Below are 26602 nucleotides of genomic sequence, written 5' to 3' on the forward strand. Positions count from 1 at the left end.
AGAGCCATAACCTCCCCATCAGCCCTGCCCTGAGTGTGACAGTGGCGGCGCCCCAACCCCATGATCGGCCCTGCTCTGTGTGTGACGGAGTAGAGCCATAACCTCCCCATCGGCCCTGCCCTGAGTGTGACAGGATGCGGCACCCCAACCCCCTGATCCGCCCTGCTCTGTGTGTGACAGGGGGCGGTGCCCCAACTCCCCTATCGGCCCTACTCTGTGAGTGACAGGGGGGAGCTCCCCAAACCCCTGATCGGCCCTGCTCTGTGCATGACAGGGGGAGCTACCGAACCTCCTGATGGGCCCTGCTCTGTGCATGACAAGGGGGAGCTCCCCAACCCCCTGATCAACCCTGCTCTGTGCGTGACAGGGTACAGAGCCCCAAACCCCCTGATGGGCCCTGCTCTGTGCGTGATAGGGGGAAATGCCCCAACCCCATGATTGGCCCTGCTCTGTGTGTGACAGGGGGTGGCGCCGCAACCTCCCCATCAACCCTGCCTTGAGTGTGACAGGGGATGGTGCCCCAACCCCCCAATCAGCCCTGCTCTGAGCCCAACCAGGGGCTGCACCTAGGGATTGGGCCTGCCCTCTGCCACCCGGGAGCAGGCCTAAGCCAGCAGGTCGTTATCTCCCGAGGGGTCCCAGACTGCGAAAGGGCACAGGCCGGGCTGAGGGACCCCCGTTGCCCCCCGAGTGCACAAATTTTTGTGCACCGGGCCTCTAGTAGTTTTATATATATATATATACACACATATACATATACCTAAAAGCTACCCTGTCACGCACAGAGCAGGGTCAATCAGGGGGTTGGGGCGTTGTCCCCTGTCATGCACAGAGCAGGGCCCATCAGGTGGTTGGGGCGTCGCCCTCTATCACCCACAGAGCAGGGCCGATCAGGGGGTTGGGGTGCCGCCACTCTCACACTCAGGGCAGGGCCAATGGGGAGGCTATGGCTCTACCCCGTCACACACAGAGCAGGGCTCGTGGGGGTGGGGGGGGTGGGCCGCCGCACCCTGTCACACACAGAGCAGGGCCAATTAGGGGGTTGGGGCGCTGCACCCTGTCACACACAAAACCGCACGGCGATCAGGGGGTTGGGGAGCTCCCCGCATCAGGCACAGAGCAGGGCTGATCAGGGGGTTGGGGCGCCTTCCCCTGTCACGAACAGAGCAGGGTGGATAGGGACGTTGTGGCCCCACCCCCTGTCACACACAGAGCTGCAGGGCGATCAGGGGGTTTGGGCGCTGCCCCTGTCATGCTGATCCCTGTGCCCGGAGGCCTCACAGCTCCGCTGATCCCGGTGCTGGGAGGCATATTACCCTTTTACTATATAGGGTAGAGGCCTGGTGCACGGGTGGGTGCCGGCTGGTTTGCCCTGAAGGGTGTCCTGGATCAGGGTGGGGGTCCCCACTGGGGTGCCTGGCCAGCCTGGGTGAGGGGATGATGGCTGTTTGCAGCTGGTCACACATCCTTCAGGGTTGGGGTCCCCACTGGGGTGCCTGGCCAGTCTGGGTGAGGGGCTGAGTGCTGTTTTCAGGCTGGGGTGACTGAAGCTCCCAACCACTCCTTTTTTGCTTTTTTTAAATTTTTATTCTGGGCCAGGTTTAGCTTTGAGGCTTGGCTCCAGCTCTTAGGCCTCCGCTGCTGAAAGTAGGTTTCTGGCCTTTGCTTACAATGTTGCGATCCTGCTGGCGGACTAAAGCAGGTTTCTGGGGTTTTGTTTAGCTTCTATATTTGTTACATAGTTGCTTAGAGTTGCAGCTCAGAGTCCTGCAGCGGCAGGCAGGGAACGTTGGTTTCCTCCGTCACTGAAGCAAGCAAGCCTCATGTTAGTTTCAAGCTGCCTGGCTGCCGGCCGCCATCTTGGCTGGCAGTTAATTTGCATATCGCCCTCATTAGCCAATGGGAAGGGTAGCGGTCGTGCGCTAATTACCATGTTTCTCTTTTATTAGGTAGGATTATGCTGTTTACATGAAACTAATATGAATAATGTTACCCATATTTGAAAAAATAAATATAAAAGAAAATAAACTTTTAAAAACTTGGTTGATATATAAAATTTTTTTTAAATATATTTTATTCATTTTTTACAGAGAGGAAGGGAGAGGGATAGAGAGTTAGAAACATCAACGAGAGAGAAACATCGATCAGCTGCCTTCTACACACCTCCTACTGGGGATGTGGCCGCAACCAAGGTACATGCCCTTGACTGGAATCGAACCTGGGACCCTTCAGTCCGCAGGCCAACACTATATCCACTGAGCCAATCCAGTTAGGGCTATAAAATGTTTTTTTAATTGCTCAATTTAAAGACACTCTGAGTCAGAAAATTTGACAGAGTTCAAAATATAAAATGAAGTTCTTTAGGCATAAAATAAATAATACCAAATAGAATCCTAAATCTGCAGCAAGGAATGAACATCCCATATAATAAAAGGCTAATATGCAAAACGACAGAAAGGAGGAATGACCAGTCACTATGACACATACTGACCACCAGGGGGCAGACACTCTATGCAGGAGCTGCACCTGGTGTTCAGGGCACTTGCACAGGGGGAGCGCTGCTCAGCCAGAAGCCCTGAGCCGGGCTTATGGCTGGTGGGCTTAAGCCGTCAGTCAGACATCTCCTGAGGGCTCCTGGACTGCTAGAAGGCACAGGCTGGGATGAGGACCGCCCCCCTACCCGAGTGCACGAATTTCGTGTACCAGGCCTCTAGTTAAATATAAAAGATTTTTGTGTTCATTACTTCTACTGTGCTCTTACTACCTATCTTCAATAATCTATATACCTTCTATAATCTCTAGACTCATTATGATCCAATAAATTATTATCTTAAAGTCTCTGTTTTCCTATATATGTAGAAACACAATAAAAGTACTTTGTAATATTAAATTTACTTTTAACATTTTTAAATTTAAATAGTTACTTTAGGATTTAGTACTATTTTAAAATAAAATTTAAAAATTTATACATAAAAATAGGTCCTTGAATTAAAAAAGGGAGATTAGCCCTGGTCGGTGTAGGTCAGTTGGTTAGAGCATTATCCGAAACACCAAGAGGTTGAGAGTTCGATTCCTGATTGGGGCACATATGCGAAGCAACCAATCAATGTTTCTCTATCACGCTGATGTTTCTCTTTCTCTCTCTCTTTCTTTCTCCCCCTCTTCTCTCTCTCTAAAATCAACCTCAAAAAAATTTTTTAACGGAATCAGATGATTTGTGATTTTAATCCACTGCGTATGGATGAAATGAAAAACTGACATATTAGAATTCTCTTACACACAAAAGAAAATATATTCCAAATTAACTGGATGAAACTGTAAATTACAAATGAAAATATGATAAACCTATTTCCCTTTGGCTGCATAAATATTAAGTTGTTTTGTTGTGTCTTGTGTAATAGAACATGTTCAAACTGAATTATGGTGCCAAACCAACTGCACTGTTATTTGAGATCATTCAGCATTTTTAAAAAAGGAATTTAATATTTTAAAAACACACATGATTTCTTTAAAAGCCAAAAATTGTTATAGCTTTTCAAAATAAAAATACCAATGATGTATTTTAAAGAGTAAGTTATTATATTGCATCAGTTGAAAAAGTATACACAGTATCTGAGAGACTTATAAACTCTTACAGCACTGCAGACAATACTGAAAGCCTAGTGGATAAAATGTCAATGAAAGAAACAGGCACTTCCATCTGCCAAGGCTAAAGTAACTAACTGAATTAAAAATTTATCTGCAAATACAAAACTTGTCTGGAGAACTTGGCTTACAGATGTGGCTGGACTTTTAGTTTTGACTGTATTTATCTGATACCAGCATCAACTAATCATCAAAAATCTTCTTTGATTATCAAAGATCTTTACTGTGACTGCATGGTAACAAACATAAATGGTGAATATTTTTTTTGCATCTGTTTATCCTGGAATAACTTGTGCTGACATTTGTGCTAATTGTGCAAAAGCAATGATGGATATAAATTACTACCACTTTAGCACAAATCAAGGCACTAACACCCAATAGTCATTTTATTTTTCATTGCCATGTACTGCAGGGGAGAAAAGAAAGGCTGGTTCTACTTAATAACGTCCTTGATGAAGCCATAAAATTAACTAAATCTCAAACCCTTAAATATGTGTTAACATTCTGCATGAGATGGGAAGTACTGTATATATAATATACTTCTGCAGCAAATGTGCTTCCACAATTATCTTGAGAAAAAGTATTTGATTGAGTTGTAACCTGAATTAGATTACCTTACCTTTTTAAAAATATATATATATTTTAATTGATTTCAGAGAGGGAGAGATAGAAACATCAATGAGAGAGAATCATTGATTGGCTATCTCCTGCACACCCCATACTGGGTATCATGCTCAAAACCTGGGCATGTGCCCTGACTAGAAATCAAACCGTGACCTCCTGGTTCATAGGTTGATACTCAACAACTTAGCAACACCGGCCAGGCTGATGGAAAACTATTTTTACTTGAAGGGGGTATTTTTTGAAAAGTGAACAAAGCAACCCTGTCACTGCAAAAACAAAACAACAAAACAAAACACACACACAAAAACCCAAAAACCACCACCAACAAAAAAACAACACCACAAAACTGGCATTGCTGTCAACAGCTTCCCAATACTTAATGCCTGTTCTGTTAAGTGGAGATTTTCAGAAATGTGATTTTTAAATACTGAACAATAAAATATGTCAAAGTGGACACACATGTAGAAGATCTGCACAATTTAGTGAACCAGTATTTCCCAAATAATCAATGCATGATGTTACAAGCCATACATAGGTAAAAGATTCATTTTAAGTATAAGACACACCAAGGAAAAGATCTTTACAGTGCTTTCAAATTTAATCTTAGCACAAGACACTAAGAAACTACACCAATTGTCAAGTTTTGAAATAGCATCAACAGCCTGGCCAGGGTGGCTTAGTGGTTGACCGTCGACCTATGAATCAGGAGGTCATGGTTTTGATTCCAGGTTGGGGCACATGCCTGGATTGCAGGCTCTATCCCCAGTGGGGTGTGTGCAGGAGGCAGCGGACCAATGACTCTCATCATTGATATCTCTCTCTCTCACTCTCTCTCTCCCCCCTATTTTTCTCTCTGAAATCAATAAAAATACGTTTTTTAAAAATAGCATCAACGGAGTATTTGCAATTATCTAATAAGGACATTAAAATACTCTTCCCTTTTCTCAATACATGTACGGTTTTCTTTATATGCTTCAATGATAAAAATCAACTCCCTGCTATGAAGCCATCATTAAAGTGATTCGTAAAGTAGTAAATAATGTCTTGCTTCCCGTTAATTTCCCTTTTGTTTTGAGAAAATAGTAAAAATTTTATTTGCATTAACATGTAGTAGGTATATAATTGCAACTATGATTATTTTCAAAATTCCTTGGTTTTAAGATCTAATGAGATATACTGATAGATACAATCTCCATAAACAAATGTTCTTTAGGGTTTTCAATTACCTGTAAGAAGGTAAAGGATTCTAAGATCAAAAACTTCAAGTACCACTTGCTCAATAGGCACTACTAATGAAATCACAGACAAAAAGTCACCTCCCCCAAACAGAAAAAAATTTCAACTGACAGTTGACAAAAGAAGATCCACACATGGCCACAAGTCCATGAAAAAAAAAAACTCAAAATCATTAATCATCAGGGAAATGCAAAATAATACACAATGAGATACCTCCCACCCACCCCTATAGAAAGGTTATAGTAAAAAATACTGACTATTCCAAATGTTGGTGCTTCAACATTGCCAGATACAATGTAAAATGGCACAAATACAATGGAAAACAGCTGGGCAGACTCTTAAGTTAAAGTCTTTTAACAAAATGGTACTGGGACCAATGGATATCAATATGCAAAAGAATTAAGTTGGACTCTTCCCTAACATCACCTACAAAAATTAATTAAAAATGAACTAAAGTGTTAAAACTATAAAGTATTTATAAGAAAACTTAGGACGAAATTGTCATCGCCTTGAATTTGGCAATGGTTATTTGTATATGACATAAAAAATACAAGTAAAAAGTTAAAAATAAATTGAATTTCATCAAAATTTAAAACTTTTGTGCTTCAAAGGAGTTCACAGAAGAGAATATTTGCAAATCATATATCGAATAAGGGACTTGTAGCTAAAAATGTATTAGAAACTCTTACAATTCAATAATAAAAACAAAAATAACACAATTAAAAAATGGGTTTAAAAGACATTTTTCCAAAGAAGACATAAAACTGGCCAACAAAGTTCATAAAAAGATGCTCAATGTCATTAATCATTAGGGAAATGTATATCAAAACCACAATGAACTGCCATTTCACACACACCAGGATGGTTAAAATTAAAAAGACAGTGATAACAAGTATGGAGAGGATGTAGAGAAACTGGAACCCCCATATTATCTGGTGGGACTGTAAAATGGCAGATCCACCTCGGAAAACAACCTGCAATTCCTTAAGAAACTAAACACAGAGTTACCATATAACCGAACAATTCCTTTCTAGGTATACACTCAGATGAATGAAACTGGATATATACATAAAAAGTTGTATGGGGGCCTGGCTGGTTTGGCTCAGTGGATAGAGCATCAGCCTGCAGACTGAAGGGTCCCGGGTTCGATTCCAGTCAAGGACACATGTCCGGGTTGTGGGCTCAATCCCCAGTAGGGAACATGAAAGAGGCAGCCGATCAATGATTCTCTGTCATCATTGATGTTTCTCTCTCTCCCTCCTCTTTTCCTCTCTGAAATCAGTAAGTATAAATATATATATATACACACACATATATACAGAAACACACACAATATATATATACACATGTACACACACACACACACACACACACACACACACACACACCAAAAAACTTGTATGTGAATGTTCACAGGAGTTATTTTTCATAATAACTAAAGCGTGGAAACAATCCAAATATCTATTAGCTGATGAACTGAAAATCAAAATTATCAGAAGAAAAAAAGGAAAGGTACCAAAGAAGTCAAAGTGGCAGCACAGGGAGTTGTCTAACTAACTTGGATTTGAAAATGACACTGTAGGAAAGTAGCCTACCATCCAGTCAGAAATACTAAAGACAGAGGGTAATAATATATGCAAAAAATACCAGGGGAGAAAAAATATTTCCTATAAAAGAATAAGCTTCAAGCTTTGAGCCAATAATAGAATATAAATAAATGACAAAGTGGGTGGCACTTTACGTATTTACTTTCCTCAAGAATAATTATTAATCCCTACGGAAGATAGGTAATGCTATAAAGACACTATCTACCCACTTTGGGGCAGAATGGTATAGAACAGTGGTCCTCAACCTTCTGGCCCTTTAAATACAGTACCTCATGTTGTAACCCAACCATAAAATTATTTTTGTTGCTACTTCATAACTGTAATGTTGCTACTGTTATGAATTGTAATGTAAATATCTCATATGCAGGATGGTCTTAGGCGACCCCTGTGAAAGAGTCATTCGACTGCCAAAGGGTTCGCGACCCACAGGTTGAGAACCGCTGTTATAGGGGGAAAAGCACAGGTACTAAACTCAAATGTATCTGGATTTAAATCTCAGCACTGTCATTTTTGGGAGAGGCAATAGTGTACTAGTATAGTGGTTAAGAGTGTAGGCTCTAAAACCAGTAGTATCTGGGTTTCAATTCCAGTGTTGCCACTTAAAGTTAAGTAACCCTGCACAAGCTATATAACTTCCCTGTGCTTCTGTTTCCTCATCTGTAATATAGTGTAAGGGCTTAAAGAAGTCATTACACTTAAAGCACTGAGAATAGTGCATAGCACATAGTAACTGCTCAATTACTGTTTATTTGTTCTTGTTATTTTTAATCATGGGCAAAATATTTATTACAATTGCTTCTATTATTGACATTGTAAAAGTTACCTAAATTCACTTTTTCTCAGGAGATACTGGATACAAAGCACCTAATAGATACTCAATAAATATTAGCTACCAACCCTTACCCAAATTTTGGAAAAAAACAATGATGCTGTATTAAGATATTGAACATAGGCAAGCACTATATACTCAGTAAAATTAGATAATGAATAAAATTTTAGAATATATTATCAAGAAGACAGTGTAATGACAATGTACATAAGAGAGAAATAACAATTAGAACCCACTATAAGCTCATTAGGAATAATAAATGACAAGTTCACCTTTTAATTTATTTCTAACATAGGGTTAGACTTGGGGGAAAACACACATACACACACAAAAAACATATACCTTGATTTCAGTAAGGCATTCAAATACTATTTTTCATAATAATCTTATAGAATATAATAAAGAAATCTAAGGCAAATGACAGTACAATTAAATGAATCTGTAGGAAAAACTGCCCAAATTATTAATGAAGATTCTAGTCTGCAAACAGATTTCCCGTGGCCCTATACTTATTAAGAAATTAATTTTAGCCCTAACCGGTTTGGCTCAGTGGATAGAGCGTCGGCCTGCGGACTCAAGGGTCCCAGGTTTGATTCCAGTCAAGGGCATGTACCTTGGTTGCGGGCACATCCCCAGTAGGGGTTGTGCAAGAGGCAGCTGATCCATGTTTCTCTCATCGATGTTTCTAACTCTCTATCCCTCTCCCTTCCTCTCTGTAAAAAAGTAAATAAAATATATTTTTAAAAAAAGAAATTAATTTAAAAAACCCTAGATGTTGGTTTTTAAAAAAGGCAAAAAGAAACTCAACACCAAAATCTTGACTGTTTTAGCTGGCATGGGAAAAAATCTAACCATTAAAGGAGAGAGAGAGAAAAAAAAGAAATGATACAATATATGATATAACATAATGCCACATTAATAGACTGCCCAGTTCAAAGAAAATAAAAATGAACAGAAGTCAGAAGACGTGAGAAAAACCTATCTTCACTCTGGTTGTTACCTTTTATGAACAACGGAAAAGGGTGACCAAGATGGTTATCTGTATCACATACTATCATATAATGGAAACTAGAAATATTTAGCTTAGATGTGAAGGTTTGCACTTTCACATGAAGAAAAGAACATGTAAGAAAGTAAAGGGTAGATATATTTTCCTTGAGATGAAGAACTTTATAATATTTAGAGTTGTTTAGAGAATGAACTGACAAGTAACATTCTCTTCAAGAGAAATGATGACAACCCATTAGGAATGCATAGTTTCAGGAAATCATGTTTCTGGAAGGAATTTGATCTTTCTTATATGACAATAATATATTACTTCTGAGTTTATAGAAATTAGCTCAAAGGAACTTTTAAAAAATTCTATTTATAATTAACAATTTTTTTTTTATTAATATTAGAAAAACAAATTAAGATTAAATCATCAAAACATAAAGAAAAACTCTATAAACAGAATACTCCTAAATCTTGGCCAATGGTTCACAGTAACTAAGCTTTTTAGTGATATGACAACAAAATCTAACCCTAAGAACAAGAAGCAATAGTGATTTCTTTTACTAATTATCAAAGTGATAAACTTATAATAAAAATATATCATATAATGATCCCAAGAAAAGAATACAAGAGTAATAAACAGTGATACAATCTACAGACAATTAAGGTTAATAATACCATCCATTTATAGACTACGTTAAAATTTCTTAAACTACTTTCCACCTAGTTGCTATCTGATCTGAAAACAACTCTGAGACAGACAAAACAGTTGGTATTAGTGCCATTTTACAGTCTTCCTAAGGCTCAGAGGGGTAAAAAGAATCCAAAAATACGAAGATAGTGTAAGGAGCCTCTGGGACAGCTTCAAGCGTACCAACATCCGAATTATAGGGGTGCCAGAAGAAGAGAGAGAGCAAGATATTGAAAACCTATTTGAAGAAATAATGACAGAAAACTTACCCTACCTGGTGAAGGAAATAGTCTTCCAAGTCCAGGAAGCGCAGAGAACCCCAAATAAAAGGAATCCAAAGAGGACCACACCAAGACACATCATCATTAAAATGCCAAGAGCAAAAGACAAAGAGAGAATCTTAAAAGCAGCAAGAGAAAGAAACTCAGTTACCTACAAGGGAATACCCATACGACTGTCAGCTGATTTCTCAACAGAAACTTTGCAGGCCAGAAGGGGGTGGCAAGAAATATTCAAAGTGATGAATGCCGAGAACCTACAACCAAGATTACTTTATCCAGCAAAGCTATAATTCAGAATTGAAGGTCAGATAAAGAGCTTCACAGATAAAGAAAAGCTAAAGGAGTTCATCACCACTAAACCAGTATTATATGAAATGTTGAAAGGTATCCTTTAAGAAGAGGAAGAAGAAGAAAAAGGTAAAGATACAAATTATGAACAACAAATACACATCTATCAACAAGTGAATCTGAAAATCAAGTGAATAATCTGATGAACAGAATGAACTGGTTATTATAATAGAATCAGGGGCATAGAAAGGGAATGGACTGGCTATTCTTGGGGGGGGATGGGGTGAGGGGGATGTGCACCTATGGATGAGGACAGTGGGTGGGAAGTGAGGGAGGAGGGTGGGGTGGGAACTGGGTGGAGAGGAGTTATGGGGGGAAAAAAGAGGAACAAATGTAATAATCTGAACAATAAAGATTTAATTAATAATAATAAAAAAAAAAAGTTAAGGTTTTTCAAAATGCTGATATGCCGAGCTCAAAAGTTTCGCCATCACTGGTCTAGAGAATGAATTTGAAACATCTGCCTATTGGTCAGCATCCATTCTTTCTTTAATAATTTTGTTTTCTCTTTAATGAAATAATACAGTTTCATTGGCAAATGTAAGAATACAGATAGATCATCTCCCTTAGCAATGTATTAATAATATCGAGAAATTTTACCTTTCCTTTGAAATAAAAAACAATGTGAGTATAAGAAAAAATTCAAGCAAAATAAATATATATTTTCTACTTCCTATAACACTATGCTGGAAAAAAACCCCAGAAGATTAAGCAATCAGTTAAGTAAAATAAATGTTTTCTTAAACAGCCACTAAATATTTTGTATGTTAATACTCTTAAAATAACACCAAATGTTAATACTCTTAAGTGGGCTCTAGCAATGTTAGATTTCTCATTTTTACATGTTTGAAAATAAACTAAACTTTAATTTTAATGATGTAAGAACAAGGTAAAACCATTACCTTGGGTGTGCTTCCTTTAATGAATTTTTTAATTGAAGACAACAAGCCGGTTTCATTCTTCGGTGGTTTTTCTCCTCCTGTAGGTAGGCTATCATCAACTTCTGAATATTTCCTCTTTGCTCTGGCAGTGCGCTGTGTTTGGATTGGATTGGATTGCTGAGAAGCTTTCCGTGTTCTCAGCCTCATCTTTTATGGGTGCCACATGTAAAACTGTAAGAGAGAAATAACAAGAGTTATTAAAAACTTAATCTAGTATACCCATAGTTTTCCAGCTTATATAATAAAAACCTCTTGGTTAAAAAAAGTCCAGGTTTCTAAGGGATTGAAATAAGAAATTAACATTTTATGTGATTGAACTTTATGGTATACACTAGAGGCCCGGTGCACAAAAATTTGTGCACTGGGTGGGGGGGGGGGTTCCCTCAGCCCGGCCTGTGCCCTCTTGCAGTCTGGGACCCCTCCGGAGATAACCATCTGCTGGCTTAGGACTGCTCCCGGGTGGCAGAGGGCAGGCCTAATCCCTAGGTGCAGACCCTGGTCGGGCTCAGAGCAGAGCTGATTGGGGAGTTGGGGCGCCGCCCCCTGTCATGCACAGAGCAGGGCGGATTGGGAGGTTGTGATGACACCCTCAGTCATGCTCAGGGTAGGGCCGATTGGGGGGTTGGGGCACCACCCCCTGTCACACACAGAGCAGGGCCAATCAGGGGGTAGGGGCACCAACCCTGTCACACACAGAGCAGGGCCGCACAGGGGGTTGTGGTGCCGCCCTCTATCACCCACAGAGCAGGGCCAATCAGGGGGTTGGGGCGCCGCCACTCTCACACTCAGGGCAGGGCTGATGGGGAGGGTATGGCTCTACCCTGTCACACACAGAGCAGGGCCCGTGGGGGGTGGGGGGTGGGGTTGGGCGCTGCACCCTGTCACACACACAGAGCCGCAGAGCGATTAGGGGGTTGGGGAGCTCTCCCCTGTCAGGCACAGAGCAGGGCTGATCAGGGGGTTGGGGCGCCTTCCCCTGTCACACACAGAGCCGCAGGGCAATCAGGGGGTTTGGGTGCTGCCCCCTGTCATGCTGATCCTGGTGCCTGGAGGCCTCACAGCTCCGCTGATCCCGGTGCTGGGAGGCATATTACCCTTTTACTATATAGATAGAGGCCTGGTGCATGGGTGGGGGCTGGCTGGTTTGCCCTGAAGGGTGTCCTGGATCAGGGTGGGGGTCCCCACTGGGGTGCCTGGCCAGCCTGGATGAGGGGATGATGGCTGTTTGCAGCTGGTCACACACCCTTCAGGGTGGGGATCCCCACTGGGGTGCCTGGCCAGTCTGGGTGAGGGGCTGAGGGCTGTTTTCAGGCTGACGGGTGACTGAAGCTCCCAACTACTCCTTTTTTTCTTTTTTTTTATTCTGGGCCAGCTTTAGCTCTGGCTCCAGCTCTGAGGCCTCTGCTTCTGAAATAAGGTATCTGGTTTGTTTAGGTTCTATAATCGAAACAATGTATAACTCCAGCTCTGAGATCCCAGCTCCCTGAAAGCTGGTTTCTGGGGTTTTGTTTAGCTTCTATATTTGTTACAATGTTTCTTAAACTGCAGGCTCAGAGGCCAGCAAGGCAGGTGGGGAACGTTGGAGTCCTCCATCACTGAAGCAAGCAAATCTCATGTTAGTTTCAAGCTGCCTGGCTGCCGGCCGCCATCTTGGCTGGCAGTTAATTTGCATATCTCGCTGATTAGCCAATGGGAAGGGTAGCGGTCGTATGCCAATTACCATGTTTCTCTTTTATTAGATAGGATTATCCCAAGTAACCTTCCAATCTTTTGAAATTATACCCTGTGATTGCACACCAGTGTGCATGCTCTCTACAGCACTATGTTTCCTCCATCCATGCCCACATTATCATTCATTTAACCATTCACTTATTCATTCACTAAGTTTTTCCTGAGCACCTACCACATTTGAGGCACTAGGCTAGGAAATTACCTAGTAAACAATAAATAAGATAGGGAAAATTTTGCCCTCTGGAACTCAAACTGTAGTGGGGAAAAAACCCTTTGTCATAAATGAATTCCATTAGCACATTCTAATAATCAGCAATCATACAAGTGTAACAAGAAGTTAAATCATTTTGCAGGATTTGATCTTACCTTACTTAATGATACTTTAAAAACTGAATTCCCACAAGGAAGAACATATGAACCAATCTACTTGACTTCTCTCATTTTATCGATGAGAAAACAGGTGGCAAAACTGTCCCAAGACTTACACTTATCTTACCACTCTGAGACTCAAAATGAAAAAGAAATTAGAAAACAATATAAAGTGTGGAGAACAATAAAATTACAACAGTGAATGCATTTGTAGAAATTCTAAGCACTCTAAAGGTGTAGAAATTCCTGGCAATAGTTACGGTCTTCACTGACCAATTAGGAAGCTTAAGAAATTGTGTCTTTACTAATTCAACATAATGGTCACAAGAAAAAAAGTTAGAACCCTTTAAAATATATAAAAACTTTATACTACTATAGTATGCTATGCAATACTATACCTACTTTAAGAATAACAACAAAAAAACCATATCCCCTAAATTCAAGGGATTCACCTGAAGTTCCAAAATATCTTTTGAAATAATTTTTTTCCATCACCAAATGATACTCAGTTTTTTCCTTTTATTTTTTTAATCCTCATCCGAGGATATGTCTTGACTGATTTTTTAGAGAGAGAGAGAGAGAGAGAGAGAGAGAGAGAGAGAGAGAGAGAGAACATCAATCGGCTGCCTCCAGTACAAGCCCCTCCTGGGGGTAAAACCCACAGTGCCCTGACCAAGAATCGAACCCTCAAACCTTTTGTCATATGGGACAACATTCCAATCAACTGAGCCACGCGGCCAGAGGCAAATGGTGCTCAGTTAAGTTGCTATCCCCAAATGAAATAAATATTGCCTTTTCTCCTAAAGAGTCAATGTTGACTTCTAAAGGGAGTTATCATTCAAGGCATGTATTATTTACTTAACTCTATTTACATTGCATAAATTTGTCTTAATTCCTTTGGTCTTCAGCTCAGCACTTCTTAGAAAAGGAAAATTCCCATGCCATAAATGCATAAAAGAATTTTTTTAAAAGAGTTATTTTTAATCAATTTCTATAGATTTTTTTTAAAAGATCTTAGTCTTGAAACTTACCAAGACTTGTTTTACGGCTCACCACATGGCCTATCTTGGTGAACCTTGCATGTGAGATTAAAAAGTAGTGTTTTCTTCATCTGTGTGTGAGCAGTCAGTTTTTGAAATTCCATGAGGGCTTGACTGCTCTAGCCCTTTCAGACTTAAAAGCACACCTTTCACAACTCACCATCAGAATGGACAAAATCCCTCCACATTTCATAACTTTCTTGTTTAAATGTTCTTGTCTTGCTTTCCAGCAAATACCCACTGGTTATTTTTTAATTCAGAGGACTTTTTCTCCTAAGCTTTCCCAGAACTTTCATTCTCTCCATGCAGAATGGTCTAGCATTTTATATGTACACTAGAGGCCCGGTGCACAAAAATTTGTGCACTCGAGGGGGAGAGGGGTCCCTCAGCCCGGCCTGCACCCTCCCGCAGTCTGGGACCCCTCAGGAGATAACGACCTGCTGGCTTAGGCCTGCTCCCGGGTGGCAGAGGGCAGGCCGAATCCCTAGGTACAGCCCCTGGTCGGGCTCAGAGCAGGGCCGATTGGAGAGTTGGGGCGCCGCCCCCTGTCATACACAGAGCAGGGCGATCGGGAGGTTGTGATTCCACCCTCAGTCACGCTCAGGGTGGGGCCGATTGGGGGGTTGGGGCACCATCCCGTCACACTCAAGGCAGGGTCGATGGGGAGGTTGCGGCGCCACCCCGTCATGCGAGAGCAGGGCCAATCAGGGGGTTGGGGCATTTCCCCCTGTCACTCACAGAGCAGGGCCCATCAGGGGGGTTGGGGCTCTGTACCCTGTCACGCACAGAGCAGGGCCCATCAGGGGGTTGGGGCACTGCCCTCTATCACCCACAGAGCAGGGCCGATCAGAGGGTTGGGTGCCGCCACTCTCACACTCAGGGCAGGGGTGATGGGGAGGTTATGGTTCTACCCCATCACACACAGAGCAGGGCCCGTTGGGGGGGCGGGGAGGTTGGGGCGCCGCACCCTGTCACACACAGAGCCGCAGGGCGATCAGGGGGTTTGGGTGCTGCCCCGTCACGCTGATCCCGTTGCCGGGAGGCCTCGCGGCTCCGCTGATCCCGGTGCTGGGAGGCATATTACCCTTTTACTATATAGATAGAGGCCTGGTGCATGGGTGGGTGCCGGCTGGTTTGCCCTGAAGGGTGTCCTGGATCGGGGTGGGGGGGTCCCCACTGGGGTGCCTGGCCAGCCTGGGTGAGGGGATGATGGCTGTTTGCAGCTGCTCACACACCCTTCAGGGTGGGGATCCCCACTGGGGTGCCTGGCGAGTCTGGGTGAGGAGCTGAGGGCTGTTTCCAGGCTGGGGGTGACTGAAGCTCCCAACCGCTCCTTTTTTTCTTTTTTCTTTTTTTATTCTGGGCCAGCTTTAGCTTTGAGGCTTGGCTCCAGCTCTTAGGCCTCCGCTGCTGAAAGTAGGTTTCTGGCCTTTGCTTACAATGTTGCGATCCTGCTGGCTGTAGCCTGGCAGGTTTCTGGGGTTTTGTTTAGCTTCTATGTTTGTTACATAGTTGCTTGCAGCTCAGAGGCCTGCAGCGGCAGGTGGGGAACGTTGGAGTCCTCCGTCACTGAAGCAAGCAAGCCTAATGTTAGTTTCAAGCGGCCTGGCTACCGGCCGCCATCTTGGCTGGCAGTTAATTTGCATATTGCCCTGATTAGCCAATGGGAAGGGTAGCGGTCGTACGCCAATTACCATGTGTCTCTTTTATTAGATAGTACTAGAGGCCCAGTAGCACAAAAATTTGTGCACTCATGGTCGAGGGGGGGTGTCCCTCAGCCCGGTCTGTGCCCTCTCGCAGTCTGGGACCCCTTGGGGGTGACCACCTGCTGGCTTAGGCCCGCTCTCAGGGGATTGGGTCTAAGATGGCAATCAGACATCCCTCTGGCAGCCCGGCAGCCCTCAGGGGATGTCCACTTGGCAGCGGAGAGCAGGCCTAAACTGCAGTCAGACATCCTTAGTGCTGCTAAGGAAGAGACGGAAGAGGCTCCCACCACCACCGCTGTACTGGCAGCCGTCAGCCTGGCTTGTGGCTGAGCAGAGCTCCTCCCATGTGAGAGAGCCCTGACCACCAGGGGGCAGCTCCTGCATTGAGCGTCTGCCCCCTGGTGGTCAGTGTGTGTCATAGTGACCAGTCATTCCTAGTCCTTCTCCTTTTAGGGTCAGTTTGCATATTACCCTGTTACTATATAGGATACAGGCCTGGTGCACGGGTGGAGGCTGGCTGGTTTGCCCTGAAGGGTGTTCCAGATCAGGGTGGGGGTCCCGCTTGGGTGCCTGGACAGTCTGGGTGAGGGGCTGAGGGCCGTTTTCAGGTTGGCAAGTGACTGATGTTCCCAACCTCTCCTTTTTTTCTTTTCTTATTCTGGGATTTATTTACCTTCTATGGCTGTCACTGGAGCTGAGAGCCAGCTTTAGCACTGAGGCTCGGCTCCAGCTCTGAGACCTCGGCTGCTGAAAGCAGGTATCTGGGTTTGTTTGGGTTCTATAATTGAAACTCTGTTGCAACTCCAGCTCTGAAGGCTGAAAGCAGGTTTCTGGGGTTTGTTTAGCTTCTATAATTGCAAAATAGTTTTTTAGAGTGCAAGCTCAGAGCCCAGCAGCGACAGGCAGGGAACCTTGGCTTCCTCCTTCACTGGAGCAAGCAAGCCTCCTGTTCGCTTCAGCTGCCTGGCTGTCAGCTGTCATCTTGGTTGGCAGTTAATTTGCATATCTCACTGATTAGCCAATGGGAAGGGTAGCGAAGTTACAGTTAATTACCATGTTTCTCTATTATTAGCTAGGACTAGAGGCCCGGTGCATGGATTTCTGCACTGGTGGGGGGCCGTGGCCTGCAGGGATTGGCTTGCTATGGGAGCACCACTCATCCCAGTCAGCCAAGCGGTGCTCCCACTGTGGGAGTGCACTGACCACCAGAAGGCAGTTCCTGAGTTGAGCATCTGCCCCCTGGTGGTCAGTGTGCATCATAGGAACTGGTTGACCAGTTGTTCTGGTCATTCCACCGTTCAGTTGCTAGGCTTTTATATATAGCCTATCTAAATAAGAGTAATATGTAAATTGACCATCACTCCAACACACAAAGATGGATGCCCCCGTGTGGTCAAAGATGTCCGTCACAAGATGGCCAGCAGGGGAGGGCAGTTGTGGGTGATCAGGCCAGCAGGGGAGGGCAGTTGGGAGGGACCAGGCCTGAAAGGGAGGGCAGTTGTGGGCAGTCAGGCCAGCAGGGGAGGCAATTAGGGGTGACCAGGCCGGCAGGGGAGGGCAGTTAGGGGTGACTGGGCCAGCAGAAGAGGGCAGTTAGGGGTGACTGGACCAGTAGGGGAGGGCAGTTGGGGGCGACCAGGCCGGCAGTGGAGGGCAGTTAGGGGTAAACAGGCCAGCAGGGGAGGGCAGTTAAGGGCAATCGGGCTGGAAGGGGAGCAGTTAGGTGTCGATAAGGCTGGCAGGGGAGTGGTCAGGGGCAATCAGGCAGGCAGGCAGGCGAGCAGTTGGAAGCCAGCAGTCCTGGATTGTGAGAGGGATCCCTGATTGGAGAGGGTGCAGGCTGGGCTGAGGGATACACAGCCACCCCCCCCCCCCCGCATGAATTTCGTGCACCAAGCCTCTAGTAGATACATGTATATTTATACATATATACACTATGATATGTATATGTACTTACTTGCTAGAGTTGAAGGTTTTAATACCTCAATCTCAATAATGGGTAGAACAACTAGACAGAAGATCAACAAGGAAATGAAAGACCTGAACAATTCACTTAGCCTAAGAGAAATATATAAAACAATTCACTGTACAACATCAAAATAGATATTCTAAATTAACACACAAAACATTCTTCAGGAGAGACATGTTAGAACAAAAAACCAAGTCCCAACCAATAACTTTAAAAGGACTGAAACCATACAAGTATATTGTCTCCATGCCTTCATATAATCTATATAATAATAAAAGCATAATATGCTAATTAGACCAGACAGCCGAATGACCTTCCGGACATCATTCCAGACATCCTTCCGGACAAAGCCACTGCGGCGGGGGCCAAGGGGTGGTTAGGGGCAATCAGGCAGGCAGGCGAGCAGTTAGGGGCAATCAGACAGGCAGGCAGAGAGGTTAGGGGCAATCAGGCAGGCAGGGGAGAGTGGTTAGGGACAATTAGGCCAGGAGCGGAGAGCAGTTAGGGGTGATGAGGCCAGCAGGGGAGCAGTTAGGGGCATCAGGAAGAGGTGGTTAGGGGGCGATCGGGCAGGCAGGTAAAGGCAGTTAGGGGGCGATCAGACAGGCAGGCAGAGGGGTTAGGGGCGATCAGGTGGGATGGCAGGTGAGCAGTTAGGAGCCAGCAGTCCCAGATTGCGAGAGGGATGTTTGAGGGATCCCAGATTGGAAAGGTTGCAGGCTGGGCTGAGAGACTCGCCCCTCCCATACACAAATTCTGTGCACCAGGCCTCTAGTATCCTATCTAATAATAGACAAACATGGTAATTAACCTTACCTCCGCTATGCTTCCCATTGGCTAATCAGCAGGATATGCAAACTAACTGCCAAGAAAGATGGCGGCCGGCAGCCATGCAGCTGAAGCAAACATGAGGCTTGTTTCCTCCAGTGATGGAGGAAGTCAAGGTTCCCCGCCTGCCGTGGCCCAGCTCTGAGCTCGGATGCAACAATGTTGCAATTATAGAAGCTAAACAAATCCCAGATACATGCTTTCAGCCGGCAGAGCTTAGAGCACCAGTGATGGCAACAGAGTTTCAATAATAGAAACTAAACAAACCCAGAAAACTGTTTTCAGCCAGCCACGGCCTCAGAGCTGGAGCCGGCTCCCAGCTCCAGTGACCGCTATAGAAGTTAAATAAATCCCAGAATAAAAAACAAGAAAAAAAAAAAAAAAGAGACTGGGAGCTTCAATCGCCTGCCAGCCTGAAAACGGCCCTCAATCCTTCACCCAGACTAGCCAGGCACCCCAGTAGGGACCCCCCACCCTGAAGGGGGTGTGACCAGCTGCAAACAGCCATCAGCACCTCACCCAGGCTGACCAGGCACCCAAGCGGAACCCCCACCCTGATCTGGGACACCCTTCAGGGCAAACCAGCCGGCCACCTCCCGTGCACCAGGCCTCTATCCTATATAGTAAAAGGGTAATATGCAAACTGACCCTAACAGCAGAAAGACTGAGAATGACTGGTCACTATGACACACACTGACCACCAGGGGGCAGACGCTCAATGCAAGAGCTGCCCCTGGTGGTCAGGACGCGCTCACATGGGAGGAGCTCTGTTCAGCCACAAGCCAGGCTGATGGCTGCCAGTACAGTGGTGGTGGTGGGAGTCTCTCCTGCCTCCTCAGCAGCGCTAAGGATGTCCGACTGCAGCTTAGGTCTGCTCCCCGCTGGCAAGTGGACATCCCCCGAGGGCTGCCGGGCTGCCAGAGGGATGTCTGATTGCCATCTTAGGCCCGATCCCCCGGGGATCGGGCCTAAGCCAGCAAGTGGTCACCCCCGAGGGGTCCCCGACTGCGAAAGGGCACAGGCCGGGCTGAGGGACCCCCTACCCCGAGTGCACAAATTTTTGTGCACTGGGTCTCTGGTAATCTAATAAAAGACAAACATGCAAATTGACTGTACCATCACTATGCCTTAAGCCACGCCCACCAGCCAATCAGAGCGACTATATGCAAACTAACCCAACCAAGATGGCGGCCGGTAGCCACGGAGCTGGAGCGAGCAGGAGGCTTGGTTGCTCCAGTGATGGAGGAAGCCAAGCTTTCCACCCGCCCCACCTGGCCAGCTCTGAACTACACTGATGGCAACAAAGTTTCAATTAGAAAAGGTAAGTAAATTCCAGAATAAAAAAAGAAAAAAGGAGAGGCTGGGAGCTTCCATCGCCGGGGGTTTGGCCAGCCTCAAAACGGCCCTCAGCCCCTCACCCAGACTGGCCAAACACCCCAGTGGGGACCCCCCACCCTAAAGGGGGTGTGGCCAGCCTGAAAACAGCCATCAGCCTCTCACCCAGGCTGGCCAAACCTCCATGGGGTGAGGGTCCCCACTGGGAAGGAGGGCTTGACCAGCCTGCAAACAGCCATCAGCCCCTCACCCAGGCTGGCCAGGCACCCCAGCGGGAACCCCCACCCTGAAGGGAGTGTGACCAGCTGCAAACAGCCATCACCCCTCACCCAGACTGGCCAGGCACCCCAGCAGGAACCGAACCCTGATCCGGGACACCCTTCAGGAAAAACCAGCCAGCCCCCATCCGTGCACCAGGCCTCTATCATATATAATAAAAGGGCAATATGCAAACTGACCCTAACAGCAGAAAGACTGGGAATGACTGGTCACTATGACACACACTGACCACCAGGGGGCAGACGCTCAATGCAGGAGCTGCCCCCTGGTGGTCAGGGCTCTCTCACATGGGAGGAGCTCTGCTCAGCCACAAGCCAGGCTGACGGCTGCCAGTACAGCGGTGGTGGTGGGAGCCTCTCCCGTCTCCTCCTCAGCAGCACTAAGGATGTCTGACTGCAGCTTAGGCCTGCTCCCCGCTGCCAAGTGGACATCCCCTGAGGGCTGCCGGGCTGCCAGAGGGATGTCTGGTTGCCATTTTAGGCCCAATCCCCCAGGGAGCGGGCCTAAGCCAGTGGGTGGACCTCCCGGGAGGGGTCCCAGACTGCGAGAGGGCACAGGCCTGGCTGTGCCCCCCCACCCCCCGAGTTCACAAATTTTTGTGCACCAGGCCTCTAGTAATAATATAGAAGGCTAATATACAAATTGACCCCATGGGCGTGAGTTTGACTGACTGGGTGTTAGACATGCGCTGACCACCAGGGGGCGGCAAGGAATGTGGTGAGCGTTGGTGATGCAGTGCTGGCAGCGGGCGGCAGTGGAGGCACTGCCAGCACTTATGGACTACAAGGAGAGCAGAACAGTGGCAGGATGGTGTAACAGATGAGTGGGCGGCGCCAGGCCAAGGCAAGTGCGAGTGGCGGCCCCCATCGCCCTGCTGGTCGCCCCAAAGACAGCGACCAGTGGCAGCAGTGGCGGGGCCGATGAACGGGTGGCTCCAGGCCAAAGCGGGTGCAAGTGGGGGCCCAGGATGCCCTGCCAGTCACCCCACAGATTGACCCTGATTGCGGGACAGGCCTAGGGATTCTACCCATGCACAATTTCGTACACCAGGCCTCTAGTCTATAATAATAAAAGCATAATATGCTAATTAGGCCAGATGTCCTTCCATCCTTCTGGATGAAGCTGGGGCTGCGAGTGAAGCCCCAGTTCCAGGTACCAGAGGGAAGGAAGGAAGGCCTACTCTTGCACGAATTTCGTGCATCAGGCCTCTAGTATCTCCAATAAAATCAGAAATCTCAAAAAGGAAATTTGAGAAATTAACAAATAGGCAGAAATTAAACAGCAAACTCCTAAATAACTACCGTGTTAAAGAAGAAATTACAATGAGAATTAGAAAATACTTCAAAAAGATGAATAAAATCAAAAACACAATATACCAAAATTTTGGGGATGCCCAGAAAGCAGTGCTCAGAGCAATTTATTGGTAAACATAAAAGTCTTTATGTTAAAAAAAAACAAAAACCCCTACCTCAAATCAATAATAAAACGTTCTACTTTAAGAAACTAGAAAGAGAAGCAAACTAAATCATCCAAAGCAAGCCGAAGGAAGGAAATAAAAGCAGAAATAGATAATTTAATTGAAAAATGAAAGAAAAATCAATAAAGTAAAAAAAGCTGATTCTCTGAAAAGATTAACAAAAATTTGATAAACATTTAGCCAAAAAAAAAGACAGAAGACCCAACCTTTTCATTTAAGTAAAAAAAGAAGAGACATTCATAATCAACTTTACAGATGTAAAGGTATTTTTTAGGGAATATTACAAACAACTGTACACCAACAAATTAGATAACCTAGATGAAATGACAAATTCCTAGATAGACACAACTAAACTGGACTCATGAAAAAAATAGAAAATCTAAAAGGCTCGTAACAAGTAAAGACTGAATTAGTAATAAAAAAATAAGTAAAACTTTCCACAATAAGAAGCCCAGGACCAGATGGCTTTACTTGCCGGGAGCCGGTCCATCCTTGCTGTTTCAAAGGACCTGGCATATATGGCATACTGTTCTTAATATGTTTGCTCACCTTCTTGGCGCTGTGTTTTAACCAAGGTCACCTCTCCGAGAAAGGTTGAATCCCCAGGTAGAGATTTTCCCCTGAAGTTAGGGAGGGAATAAAACCTCTTAACTAAGTGCCAGGCGGGTAATTAATCATTTTAACTACGAACAATCATGCTTAAGCTACATAATCTTTACTCCCTGGAATAGAGATAAGAAACACCCTAACCTTTGAAATAGAGATTGATAGGATTGGAATTAACTGGTATAAATACAGATGTAAGAAGACAGAACGAGGAGAGACAGAAATTGGCACAGAACCTACACAGAACGTTCTCTAGAGACAGAAGAACTTCGCTGGAGAGAACATGGCAAAAGATCCTGGACAGAAACTGGCCTCAGAACCTAGAGACAGAACCTAGCGAGAGAACATAGCAAAAGATCCTGGACTGAACCTGACTACAGAAATTGGCAAGAGAACCTGACTAGAACCTGGTGACTGAACCTGGCTGGAGAACCTGGACAGAACCTGGCTGGAGAACCTAGCGAGGGAACATGGCTACAGAACCTGGAGAACCTGGCTGGAGAACCTAGCAAGAGACCATGGACACAGAACCTGGCTGGAGATCCTAAACAGAACTTCGCTGGCGATCCAGACCAGAACTTGGCTGGAGATCCTGGCTAGGCTGATCAACTGAACACTGTCTCCGTGTCATTCCTTCTTCGCCGACTCCGTCCACACCTTTGGGGACCCCTGGACCTGCTGGGGTTGGACCCCAGCATACAGATCCTCACACCCCCAATGGTTCAGGGGCTTGAACACTCGCCCCTTCTGAGGAAGGTCTCCTGTCCCCATGGCTGCTTCCCACTTCCCATGCCCAGCTCAGATCGGGACCCAGGTAAAGACAGAGACTGGCTGACAGCAGCTGCCCTCTCATTGCAACAGGACTTGTTTCCCGTTTCTACCTTGGACCACGGGTAAAGGGTAAACTGAAGGAAAGTCAGGATGCTGCCTTCTTCCCTTTCTTCTCCCTCTTTTTTCTAAACACTTCCATGCCTTGTAGTTCTTTTGCTTTCTCTTCTTTTTCTACTACCCTCCATTTTCCATATCAGCTGGATCCAGAGGGCACAGCTTACTCCTCCTCGGACATCGACACCACCATCAACCACGGCCCTGATGGACCCTTTGATGCAGCCCTTCAACTTGCTGACGCTTCGGGAAGCCTGTCGCCAGTGACACCGCCCGCTAGCCAGACCAACAAAGACAATCAAACCAACAACTTGAGGACAGCTGAAATCCCTTGACTGAAGAGGCTGGCAACCTTCTACAGGAATGGGGCTCCTTCTGCGCTCCATCCACTATGTTTATAGCTATGCTCACTATCATTGCTTGCCACTCTTCTTCCGAGACTTAAATGGCCCAATCTGAGAGGTGGCCACTGATTTGCATGCGTGATCATTTAAAAAATAAAAAAGGGGGAATTTGCCGGAAGCCGGTCCATCCTTGCTGCTTGACACAGTCGCTGCAGGAAAGAAACATCTGCACAGCATGTTTCAAGGGACCTGGCGTATATAGCATACTGTTCTTAATATGTTTGCTCCCCTTAGCGCTGTGTGTTTTAACCAAGGTCACCTCTCTGAGAAAGGTTGTTTCCCCAGGTAGGGATTGTTCCCTGAAGTCAGAGAGGGGATAAAACTCCTTAACTAAGTGCCAGGCGGGTAGTTAATCACTTTAACTACAAACAATCACGCTTAAGCTACATAATCTTTACTCCCTGGAATGGAGATAAGAAACGCCCTAACCTTTGTAATAGAGATTGATAGGATTGGAATCAACTGGTATAAATACAGATGTAACAAGACAGCGAGAGACAGAACTTAGAACACAGAACTTAGGAGACAGAACCTAGGCACAGAACCTACACAGAACGTTCTCTAGAGACAGAAGAACTTCGCTGGAGAGAACATGGCAAAAGATCCTGGACAGAAACTGACCTCAGAACCTAGAGACAGAACCTAGCGAGAGAACATGGCAAAAGATCCTGGACTGAACCTGACTACAGAAATTGGCAAGAGAACCTGACTAGAACCTGGTGACTGAACCTGGCTGGAGAACCTGGACAGAACCTGGCTGGAGAACCTGGAGAACCTAGCAAGAGAACATGGACACAGAACCTGGCTGGAGATCCGAACCAGAACTTCGCTGGAGATCCAGACCAGAACTTGGCTGGAGATCCTGGCTAGGCTGCTGATCAACTGAACACTGTACTGTCTCCGTGTCATTCCTTCTTCACCGACTCCGTCCACACCTTTGGGGACCCCTGGACCCGCTGGGGCTGGACCCCGGCATTTACTAGTGAGTTTTACCAAATGTTTAAGTAATTAATACTCATCCTTCTCAAAATCTACCAAAAAATTAAGGAACACCTCCCAACTCAATCTCTGAGGTCAGCATTACCTCGATACCAAAGTCAAAGACACTACCAGAAAAGAAAACTGTAGGTTAATTATGCCTTAGGAACACAGATGTAACATCCCAACAAAACACTAGGAAAACAAATGCAGCTTAATCATAAAAGGATTATGCACCAGGACCAAATGGGATTTTATCCCAGGAAAGCAAGGGTGATAAACTTTAACCCTAACTCTAACCCTAACCAGCATATGAAAATCAATCAATATAATACACCACATTAAAAAAATAAAGGGAAAAGTCCACATAATCATTTCAATAGATGCATAAACAGTCTGACCAAACCAACACCCTTTCATAATAAAAACACCCAACAAACCAGGAATAGGAAGGAACTTCTTCAACCAAAAAAAAAGGCATCTATGAAAAACTCACAGCCAACATCATATTTCATAGTGAAAAACTAAATGCTTTACTCCTGAAAATAAGCAAGATGCCTACTCTCACCACTTCTATTCAATCAGGCAAGAAAAAGAAATAACATGATCTTGTATAAAGAATAAAATTAAAAGCCCTAGCTGGTTTTGGCTCAGTGGATAGAGCGTCAGCCTGCAGACTGAAAGTCCCAGGTTCAATTCCATCAAGGGCACATGCTGGGGTTGAGGGCTCAATCCCCAATAGGGGGTGTACAGGAGGCAGCCAGTCAATGATTCTCTCTCATCATTAATGTTTCTATCTCTCTCTCCCCTTTCCCTTCCTCTCTGAAAACAATAAAAATATATTTAAAAAAAATAATAAACAGAAGAGCAAAAGCTGGATATGAACTTCATAAAAATTTTTTTTCTGTTCACAAAGACACCAGTAAGAAATTAAAAGTCATGCAAGAAGTTGGGATAATATTCACAAAACACATCTCTCTCAAAGTACACATGTGCAGAATATATAAAGAAATCCTGCCGAAGCCGGTTTGGCTCAGTGGATAGAGCGTCGGCCTGGGGACTGGAAGGTCCCAGGTTCGATTCCGGTCAAGGGCATGTACCTGGGTTGCGGGCACATCCCCAGTGGGAGAGGTGCAGGAGGCAGCTGATCGATGTTTCTAGCTCTCTATCTCTCTCCCTTCCTCTCTGTAAAAAATCAATAAAATATATTTAAAAAAAAAAAAAAAAGAAAGAAATCCTAAAACACAAAAAGAAAACCCAGCTGATAGAAAAAATGAACAAAATATTTGAGAAGGCAGTTTGTAAAAGCTAGATGATAGAACACAAGTATATAAAATGCTACCCAATATTATCAATGAGAAGTACAAGTTAAAAATTAGAACAGCATACGAATGCACATCTGCTTAAATGGCAAAATTTAAAAAGACTAAAGAACAAGTGGTAGCAAGGACGTGGAACAATGAGAAGTCTCATAATCTACTGATGACAATGTAAGGTTTTTGGTTAAAGGTTGTAATTTCTAATAAACAACACCTAACCTTTGATCCAATAAGTTCACTTCCAAGTTTTTAACCAAGAAAAATATAAACATGTCCTACTCACGGGTTTATTTACAACTAGAAGCCTAGGTCACGAAATTCATGCACTGGGGAGGGGGGAGGGCGGGTTGTCCCTCAGCCCAGCCTACACCCTCTCGCAGTCCAGGACCTAAGCCGGCAGACAGACATCCCTCTCACAGTCCGGGACCCCTTGCTCCTCACCAGCCACCAGCAGCGGAGGAGGGAGAGGCTTCCACCACTG

General features: G+C 44.9%; 1 protein-coding gene across 1 annotated transcript in view; it reads right to left on the reverse strand.

The window, feature by feature from the left end:
• CTDSPL2 (CTD small phosphatase like 2) overlaps positions 1–26602 on the reverse strand; it is a 102686-nt gene that overhangs the window by 48471 nt on the left and 27613 nt on the right. Inside the window, exon 2 of the mRNA XM_081112414.1 lies at positions 11157–11366. Coding sequence (XP_080968540.1) covers positions 11157–11342 — 186 coding nt within the window. The 5' untranslated portion in view covers positions 11343–11366. The remainder of the gene's footprint in view (positions 1–11156; positions 11367–26602) is intronic.

This window comes from Myotis nattereri (genome assembly GCF_964212035.1).
Source record: "Myotis nattereri genome assembly, chromosome: 1".
Classification (NCBI taxonomy): Eukaryota; Metazoa; Chordata; class Mammalia; order Chiroptera; family Vespertilionidae; genus Myotis; species Myotis nattereri.